We start from the raw sequence: 10,850 nt of genomic DNA, 5'->3' as shown, positions 1-10,850 counted from the left end.
CCTGAATAAACACAGCTTTGCAAACAGGTCTGAATCAGGCCCAATGTCCCATGTGTGGAGGAAAGTTCTGTTCATTCAGAGTTTTTTTTATGGATTTTAGAGAATAAAGCAGCGCTCCTAAGATTCTGCCGCCTTTTCTTCAATGCCCTTGGATCCTATTTGAATTTTTTTTTAAACGAGGGGTTAGGGTTTTAAAAAAAATAGCGCTGAATTAAGTTGGAGTTCCGACAATACTTATCTATTCATGTGACTTTGAGGATTGTGACTTCTTCTCCACCTCCCGTGCTTGTTTTTCTCAAGGTCGTCAAGGGGGAAGATGCAATGAAATATAGAACCAATTGGTAATGGGATTTCTACATACAGGATCACTCGGTATCAAACATTCAAAATGTACAAGCAAGGGCGCATACCTTACTTACACATAAATGAAATGCTTGACACATGTAAAGGTATCTTTAAAACAGGAAGCTGGTGCGTACCCGTACTCATGATGTTATTGACGTCAACACCCCTCAAAAGGTATCTTTTCCCGATAGGAATGATAAAGCTCCTCGGGAGACACCTCTTAAATATATTTCACTAATTATATATATAAAAATGTTATTTATTTTTTATAACGCACAATAAATCAATAAATGATAACTTGTAAAATAATTCTTAAAAAAAACTTATGGAGTTCTGTCTGTCGAGCAAGGGAGGGAGGCTTGAGATCAGGACTGGACCATAAGTGCTAAACCGGTAAGCACTATACACAAGATGGTAACAAATGTTAGATCCTATCTCCTTTCAAGACCTTCTCCATATGAGCACAACCAAACAAGAAACTCCTACAAATGCTTTTCGAGACTTCTTCTCTTTAACAAGGCATGGATAAAAGATAACAAACAAACAAACAAAAAACAAACACTTTTAGGGTTCATTTTTGAATTGTGGGAGGAAGTACTCGGAGGAAACCCCACGCAAGTATGGGGAGAATATACAAACCCTGCACAATTAGGGCCATGGTGGGAATCGAACTCATGGCCTCAGTGCTGTGACGGAGTAATGCTAACCATTACACCGCAAGTACTGCCCACAGCACCCCTAAAACACAGATCTAAGTTACTTGGTAAGCCAGCAAATAGAGCAATGGATATGACTACAAACTTCAAAAGAAATAAATGAATGAACACAACCCATCTCAGGAGCAATTTGGGGTTTGGATTTGTTTCTCTTTCAAAATCCAGTCTCCTTACCAGAAGGAATATGGTTACTGTGGGAGGCTGCCCATTAAATATCTTGATCTTCCATGTCCCTCTCAAAGATGTCTGTTTATAGAACAACTCGGAACAAAAAAAAACATCAGGTTTTCATGTGCTGTCTGAGTAGGTTGCCAGAATTCTGTCTTATCTTTTACAAAACATCTCCAGAGCACACAAAAGTGTCGGCGTTTAATTAACTTTTTACGGCGCCAAAATAATCATCTTTTGGATATTGTCCTCCTGTTGTGCTCAGATATACAGCGATAGTATCACACAGAAGGCAGCTAAATTTGGCCACGACTATAAAACACTCAACAAGAGCTGTACACTTAAACCCTATTCTCATTAGCATAGGCTGAGAATGAAAAAGCTTTTCCCTTTATAATCTGTGCCAGTTTTAATTAGAACGTATGATAGTTGAAGGCTCTTAAAACTAAATACCACTGTGTGGGGGAATACTATGGTGGAATTAAACATTTTGCTTCATGAGGAATAAAATAAATGTGGAGAAACTGGGGGCTGTAGAAATATGGGCAACACAACTCACCCCTCCATGACCCAATCTCACCTTGGACTCACGAACAATTGGATTGAGCCAACTAAATCATACCAACGGTTTCAACTGAGATACAGTAAGTAAGGGGGGGGGGGTATCCATAATTTTACAGTAACTAGATTCCTCATTACATGGAGAGTGGTACTAGAATATAAAGTAGAACCTAGGCTTCACAACAGCAGCGTAGGAATAGTTGAGGTTGAAAAAAGACGTACGTCCATCAAGATCAACCTGTTAGAACAGGTCTGGCCAACCTTTAGATCTCCAGCTGTTGTGAAACTACAAGTCCCAGCATGCCTGGCAACACTTTTGCTATTATGGAATGCTAAACCTGTGGCAAAGCATGCTGGGATGTAAAGTTTAACAGCTGGAGAGCCACACGTATGGTCTAAACGTGATATCCCTATTTGAATTATTTACTTTGTTTTAACTTTAGGGTAAATGGTGGTTGAACCCCTGAATGTTTTTGTCCAATAAATGTTTGTCCAACCTTATTTTAAATGTATTTATTGTGTCTGCCATCACTAACACTTCAGAAAGTGAGTTCCATACCTTTACTGCCCTGACCGTAAAAAAGCCTTTTCTTCTAAGGGTACACAATCTTCTTTTCTCAAGTTCATGCCCACGTGTCCTATATCTAGGCAAACAGAAGTTATTCTGGGAAAGTCAGAAAAATAAGATGACAGGTTGGAATAGGATAAATCAGGGGAATATGCATGCAAACCAGGCTTATTAAAGTCGTACTTGCCTACTTTTGAAAACTAGTTTCAGGGAGTTTATAGTTGGTAGTAGAATTTTGCACAGTGCCCCATTGAGGGGGCGTGTCATGCTCCTCCCAAAGGGTGTGTCTAGTTCCATACAGTATATGGAGAGATTGTGAAAAGAGATTGTGAATGTGGCACCTAGAAGCGTGGGTGTGCACTGCTACATCTGAGAGGAATCTTTTAAAATGACTTCTATCAAAATGTAGATGAGCCCCAAAGCAGTTAGTAAGAGCTACTATACTTGGTAAAGTGCTGGGAAATGGCACTGATGATTCAATGTAAATGTATCTGTCTCTCATTCCTTATTTCCCCAAAAATATAACAGTGTAATGTGGACTAGGTGAAATGAGGGAGATTGCTAGACTAATGAGGGAGAGAGGGAGATTGCTGCTATTTCAGGGAGTCTCCTGCAGAATGCAGGAGGGTAGGCAACTATGATTAAAGTAGATAGTGATGTGCGTCCTGTAACTAATAGCAACTAATAATATTTGTATAATCATAGTTTACAAAATGCCACATACAGTACTGTACAACCTGATTGGCTTCTATGGGCCACAAATTACATAGGCCCCATAATTACAAACACAGAATGTGATTGCAAATATATATATACTAAAGAAATTAAATAAGCAAACAAGTCTCACGAGGAAGCAAAATAGTTAACAAAAAGCAGTCTTCTCAATATTATCAGAAAACATAACAAGAATCATAGCGTGAATGTGCACTCCTCCTTATCATTTTGGCTAAATCTTGAGTGCCCCCCCCCCCCCCACACACACACACACACTTCCTTATTTTTCTTCAATGTAACAGGTTTTTCATTTCACAGTGTTGGATTTGTCAGCTGAAGATTGTTGAGAAATGTGCGCGGATGCTTATAAATTGCCCGCGATGTGCATACCATATGGAACTACTCAAAACATTTGAGCCTTGGGAAATCCATTACTCTACAAATTGTTTTGGGGGTGAACAGAATCTATCAGAGCGTCTATTTATGCACATATGTACAGTAACCGTTTGGTGCAGTAGAAGGTTCTTAGGTGATATATAAAATACCTGATTTTCCAGACATCATACAAAATGACCAGGATCACATTTTAAACATGTAAAAATCTTAAATGGCAACATAATAGTACAAACAGAAGTGGTCATTACTATTTCCCAGAATCCTTTGCTCGACAAGTTATTTATTGAAAAGTTACTGGTGCTTGTACTTTACAATAAGATGTGTGGCTTTGTACAACAACAATATTATGCTTATAAAATCAAAAAATAATAAAAAAAAAAACCAGACATTTCATATTCAAATTAATAATATGCAAACAACTCTGCATCAGGAAGGCATTTGCTCTGGAGACATTGGTTCTACCTGCAGTTCCGCATTTCTGGGTTCTAGCCGCAAGTAAAGGCATTTTAGAAAACACTATTATTCCTGAGTTTTTTCCTCCATCTTACATGTGATCCATTAGTTGAGATTTAAATTACATAGCATCCATTAACCTTAGAAGGGCCCAAGTACAGGGCGGCTCTGTCTTCATGTGTTTGCACGTTCCTGAATTTTATTATACTTTTTTTTTTCGCTTTACAGCTAAATGCCTAATACAGAGCCGAGAGATTCACTTGGTTGTTAGCAAGTATAAAACAGCTGTTTTCAGGTAACTCCATGTCACGCAGGTCTGCAAATGGATGGGCGTCGGCCTTGTGAGTCTGTGGATATTTATATGCACTTCGTATATATTATTTTGAAATGTACTAAGTTATTGCAGCCGCTGAAGAAAAAGAAAGGATCAAACTGTAACCAATTCACTGCCAGGTTCCTCTCCGACGGTGTTTTATGATGGAGTTTATAGCCGGATGGCTTTCCCCCCCGCCTAAGACCAGGTGGTATGGTGCATTTCAAAAACAGGGAAAAACTGACAAGGCTCCATCCACAAGCGACAAAAAAACAAGAAGTTATTGTGAATAAGTGACCAGGAGGCGCCCAGTGGAGACAAAGGTGGTTATGGGTGAAGTATATTGGGTTTTAAGCCCTTTAACATGTTATGAAATCTGTGTATGAAAACAAAGTTCCTGTTTGCAGCAGCCTCTCACCAGTCTGGCACGATAGACAGGAGCAATTGCTGCTGGCAATGTAGAAGCTGGTTCCTCACCTGCTTGGTCACTTACTTGGCCAAACAGCCACCACTACTATGGCAATGAAGAGTAAAACGATAACCACCAACATGGCTGCAGGAAGAGAGAGAGAGAGAACGTGTTATAGATACATAATACACCATTAATCACTGCACTTTTTTTTTTTCCAGTTCAAGCAACATCTGAGATCTTGAGAAAGTTATGAGGTTATCAAAAATTTAGTCAGCAACCTCCGGTCTCACGGAATGAAGTAAACTTAGCAAATACAGTAAACGTTATTTGGTGGAGTGAACCTTCTTATGCCACTCATGCTACTTACTAAAGGGATACAGGATTGATCAAGCTGGATCAAATAACTTTGACGATTTATAGTACATTGGTTGCTTGCCATGCTATCTCCTTGTGTTGAGTGGAACATGCCTTTAATATTTAAAAACCCAGAAAAACTCCCCTCTGAGAACAATCCAAAGGCCATGCAAAAAGCCACATGACAATGCATGGGGCAGCAACCATTGTTAGTGTCTGCTAGACAGATATAGCCAGCTGTCTGTAATGGTTACTTGGTGTGAATAGTTCCAGGAAACAAAATGTCTGCATTCCAGGACCATAGGATGGATCTCTAGGATTTGCAGAAACAGAATGAGGTAGAATGCAATATTGATAGCCAATTAAACCATGTCCAGTGAATTCTTTAAACAAGTGCTCATTCTAATACTTCAGCGTGTAAATGGTCATTCATAGGGCATACTGCCAAATTGTAGCCTATCCAGCACAACAGGTGACGGGATGTGGGATTCAGGACATTAATCAAGATAATGCCGATGAGCCATATATTTTTCCTCAACCATGAGGAATTCCCCTTGTTCCGCGTCATGTTGTAAATTATGTGTCCTGTTACCAAAATTCCACAGCCAATATAAAACTACTTCTGGGAAATATTTGATAGTGACGATTAGGATTACAATGCAATGACAACACCCTGGCAAAGCAATATATGATGCTCTGCTATTGCCGCAGCAGTGACATAATGGCAGAATAAGGCAGAGCGTTGTGACTGGGGGATTGATTTGAATGCTGAATACAGATACCATAGTGGAAGACGCCGGTCACCTGCCTGCATGTATTACCATATTCATCACTGCAAGAAGTATTTGTGCAGACAATCTACCATGTAAGTAACAAGTGTTGCTAAACTATGTACACACTTCTGTAAATGATAATTGTACTAGTGCTTCAGCAATGTCTCATTTGTTGTTCCTGATGCCTTTATTTAGACAAACATTAGGAACACTTGTGTAGGCCATGACTTCTGTGTTATTCTCCACAGACTTCATAGCATCCAGGAAGTGGGACTTTTATTCTTAAACAAATATCTCTTTTACAATGAAATTCAATGGTTCTACTCTGTAATTATTCACCCCGATTATGAAATAAACCACATATAATAATTGATGAATACAACAAAAGAGCCTGAAGTCACCTAACTGGTTGGAGTCAAAATAAGTATATATATATATATATATATATGTCCCCTGATGACAACTGGCTAAAGCCCAGTTGAAACGGCTGTCGGGATAGCCATTGTTGCTTTCATTTGCACATGGAATAAACTTCAATTTCTTCACCTGAATTACGCCTGAGTGCTGGTCTTCATCCTTCTACAGGGGGTAAGTGTACTGCATTTCTTCAATACAGACTGCAATCTAATCTAAGTTTTATGGCTATTTTTTGGAAGAGTATATGTATTATTGTGTAATTTTTAAATGAATTTATGTATAGAATATAGCGTACATTTACTCAAGTCACATGGCCCAACATGACTTTCAGCGTGTAGTGAAAGTGCATGGTAATATGGAAATATCAAAAGCACTCATTTAAAATTCGTTAGGGTGTCCAAATCAGGCTTCACTACAAAATATAATATGCACAAGCCTCTTTCTTGTCAACTTCTGAGCACCCTGAAACCAATATACTGTATTATGTGGTTGGTGAGAAACAGTTTCATGTGCATTAAGGGGAGCTTATGATTCAGATTTTAATATCCGTCCACATCTCCCTCCATAATGCAGAGAGAAAAACTTGCCCGGTGTGGAAAAAACAGAGTTAAGAGGAGGAAGGGGGGGATTGAGGGGAGGCACAAATCCCTCATTGCTTGGGATCTGGGAAAGATGAATATTACTCAAAAGAATATTTCAAGACTTCGTTTAGTGGAAAAAAAGAGAAAGAAAATAGGGAATGACACCAATCTAAAGTGTGGAAATTAATGCAACACATGCTTCTCGTTTTGTATATAAAAGGTTTTCATGCCAAGGACCCCAGTCGACTGCCTGCTCTTAGGCTGGTCACACAGTTAACATTTTATTAGCATATAGTCCCAGCTGCAGAGGTATGTCAAGAATTGGGGGTAGGATACTTTACATCCCAATACTAAATCACATGCAACCTTGCAAGCTACTTGCAGATTACTTAAGCCCCATATGCACTAAACTAAACTACAGTACATCATTAGGAAGTGGACAGGATATGGAAGAGTCACTTACTGCACCCCGGCTGTGGAGGGCTACCCTAAAAATCAGGAGCCTCCCGCAGCTTCTGGGCAGGTAGGCAGAATGGGGATAATTTACCAGACAACCAGATCCTAACTGCCATGTTACAGGCATTAGGGAAGATGTATTAAGCCTGGTGAAGAGATAAAGTGGAGATAAAGTAATGTAAAAAGAGATAAAAGCAACAGCCACTAAACTGTGTTTGAAAATGACAGTTGGGAGTTGATTGGCTGGTGCTTTATCTCCTTTTACCTTCATCTCCAGTTTAGCTCTTCCAGGTTTAATACATCTGCCCCTGTGTTTGAAAAATTACAGGAGCTGATTAGTTGGTAGATTATCCCTCTCGACTTTATCTCTGTAAAAGGCTTAGTACATTTCCCCTCGGTACGTATTTTCTCTTACTGTATTATTGTAAACTTTCCCAAGAAATGTAGAAAGTGGGCTGTTCAACCACTTAGTGGTGAGATGATCGCATTTGTACATTTTTCTTTCTTCTTTTAACTGTTACAAAAACCCTTACACAAACTTTTAGATTTCGTCTACAAGTCAACCTCCCTCTGTTGAGAAGACAACATCAACATGTATTAAAGATCATTCAACTGCAGATACTTTGCAACAATGGGTGTGTTTACAATGAGAAAATTGAGGCAGCTGTACAGTGTACATCCAACTTTAAAAGATTCATTAAAAAATGCAAAATGTCTTACTGTAAAAGTCTACAGGAGTTTTCTACATTGAGGACAGATATTCTGGCAATATTTTATTTGTGTATTTTATATAACTTATTTACAGATGTATTGGTAGGCATCATAGAGGCAACATATCAGCAATCACTGCAAGCATCGGAATGACTAGGGCAGCATTAATGCACACCAGTAATCGTTATGCTGGTGCACCGCTATATGGGCCTGATTCTGGTGGACTCAGACTGCGTACTTCGCAGCTTAGCGAGCGCCAGAGAGCCCACCCCGCCGAATACTCCGCCACTGCCATTTCCCATGGCAACCATGTAAGGGTATGTGTAACAAAGACACATCACCACGCATGCTGCTGATGCAGGAAAAATCATTTGATGGTCGCCGACCATTGAATGTCGTCTCCTACCTTTACAAATAAGAGTCAGTCTGAAGTAACTTTTATTTGCGTGTGCCTGGCCCAATATCTCTCATGAGGCGCGTGATGCACTAAAGCCAAAATGCGATTACAACCAACCCTGTTTTCAAGGTTTTACCACATTTTTGTATGCACTTAAGCCGCAAGCCAGGGTACCGCTACCAAAAGCTTCTGGGCTTCTCTCCGTAGCACTGTTTTAGGGATCCACCTCAGACCCAGAAGTCCAGCGCTGGAGCCACATTGCAAAGGACAGATCTTACCTCAAGAGCTGCAATGTTAGTGCATATGCAGTTATTAAGGAAGATAGTTGAGAGGGGCTCCGACTGTACATCTCAAAAATACATCTGGGCAATTAAATATTTCTTCGATAAAAAAAAAAATTCTTTATTTTTTGGGTGTAGCCACAAATAAAATATTTGTTGCCACTTAGTAGCGTCCATTTTCAACAGTGCAAATTTGACTTTAAACAAACGTGAATCGCATTAGAGAAGTTGACTGTGATTAAATACTGATGTTTTCACCTGTTTCGCCAACATTGAATACCCCCTATGTATTAATATAAAAGCTATATCATTTAAATCTTCTGTGACAAAAAAAAAAAAAAAAAATAGCAGTAAAATAGACCATAAGCTCTTGAGGCCAGGCACATTTTTCCACCCAATATATTATTCTGGCTCTCTCATCTCACGTGAAATTTTCTACCGTGCACTTCCATGGTAACATTAACCCTCGGTTTACTAGACAGGCCTCTTGTAACAAAAAGGCTCAGCAATAGTTTATGGAAAATATCAGGATAACAACAGGACTAAACTTACAACGACTTTCTCATCTACGCACAAAGGCAACGATTGTCAACTGTCACCATGAGATTCAGGGCCTTGTCTTTATGTCAGGGTGGTATTTACACTGCAAGCTCCCTGGCTCTCTGTGGGGCTGAGAACCTGCTTGAGATGCTGGCACACATTCAAGTGGCATGCGAAAAAAAAGACCATCATAAATATGTCTTGTTCTGACAGCCTCCCTTGTGTATTTGCAGCAAAGAAGCACAAGCCTGAAGCATTTACCGCTGGGGCACAGCTGATTTACCGTGAAGGACCACTCTGAGCTGTCGCTCTGCCAGAGTGTGCAGAATATGGTATCAATTAAATGGGCAGAACTAATAGGTTTTTAATACGGGGAAACAACATTTATTAAAGTTCACCTATTGTTCCCATAGCTCGGGGTATCATTGCACCAAAAGTGGTACCTTACCTTACATGGTTACAAAACATAAAACATTTTTTTTTTGAGAAATGAGGGATATCCAGGAATAAGAAACATTTTAAATTCAGTTTTTTTTTTCTCGCACATAAGCAACTTTTTTTCTGTGCTAAACCAATTTCTATTAGTTTAAAAAATGAACCCGTTCACACAATGAATTCAGTTTAATTACCTAATTTTCCTGGTCATTTGTAGTTGTCTCCTAAAATGTAATTAAAAATAGTTACCCCATTTCAGCTGATGGAATAGTCTTGTTACAGAAGGTAACTGAAGTGTATTAATCCACTAGTTTGTACACCTGTAAACTGTATAGATTTGGCCCTGAACCTCTTTATATGTGACCCTGTGGTTTGAGCATAATAAGCCAAGAAACCTAAATACCTTAAGCCTCATACCCACAGGACAATTTCTGTTAACCTGCATGCTGGAGCGATGCAGGCTAGGGAAATCGCCCTTGTGCTTCCCGGTGGCTAGATCGCCCATACACATGTAGCAATATGTATGGGAGATCTGTGCTAAACGGTGTTCTCTGGTTATAACACTGACGATCTGACTAGATCCTGACTATCTAGTCAGGCACTGGCGATACGTGGGACTGCGCATCGCCCTTGCTATTGTCCAGAACACTTATCCCTCATATTACATTGTGACATCAGCAATGAATAGTATTAGGGCTATTTCACACTGTCCGTCTCCTGCCGGGCGGCGAAATCCCGTACGGCTAGAAGCCGTGCCGTGCACAGTAGTTGTGAATGGACACTATTGTGTTCATTCACACGGGACGGCCACGGCCCGGCCATCCGATTGCAGCCGGATCCCGCCACTGGAAGGGACGGCTGCCGGGCTGTGGCCATCCCCTCCATTCTAAACTGATGTGTGCAGCCCGGCTTCCTGGCCATGCAGGTTTTCACCGCCCGGCAGGAGCCGGAGTGTGTGAAACCGCCCATAAGCACAGGGTTGTAACTGTCATCTTACATGCTGTGTTTGGAAAATAACAGGAGCTTGTTGCTTTGTACTTTGGGCCAGATGTAGTAAGCTTTAAAAAGAATTATAAAGCAGAGAGTGATAAAGTAGCAGAAAATCAGCTCTTAACTGCCATGTTAGAGGCTGTGTTTGCGAACAGACAGTTAGGAGCTGGCAGGCAGCTACATTATCACTATCCACTGTATCATTCTTGAAGCCAAGTACTCTAGCCTTTTATCTTTTACCAAGGCTCCGTACATAGGTCTCCATAGGT

The 10,850-nt window shown here is 40.1% G+C and overlaps 1 protein-coding gene across 4 annotated transcripts in view; it reads right to left on the bottom strand.

Annotated features, from left to right (window-relative positions):
• Positions 1-3,728: 3,728 nt before the first annotated feature.
• The window catches only part of STX8 (syntaxin 8), a 272,833-nt gene continuing 265,711 nt past the window's right edge, over positions 3,729-10,850 (bottom strand). For all 4 annotated transcript variants that reach the window (XM_083148397.1, XM_083148396.1, XM_083148395.1 and 1 more), the window contains one exon: positions 3,729-4,787. In XM_083148397.1, the coding sequence (XP_083004523.1) occupies positions 4,720-4,787 (68 nt within the window). In that variant the 3' untranslated portion in view covers positions 3,729-4,719. The remainder of the gene's footprint in view (positions 4,788-10,850) is intronic.

Source organism: Crinia signifera, chromosome 6 (genome assembly GCF_055691185.1).
Source record: "Crinia signifera chromosome 6, ASM5569118v1, whole genome shotgun sequence".
NCBI lineage: Eukaryota > Metazoa > Chordata > Amphibia > Anura > Myobatrachidae > Crinia > Crinia signifera.
Note: the sequence above shows the minus strand (reverse complement) of the source record. Positions and strands in the feature narration are given on the sequence as shown.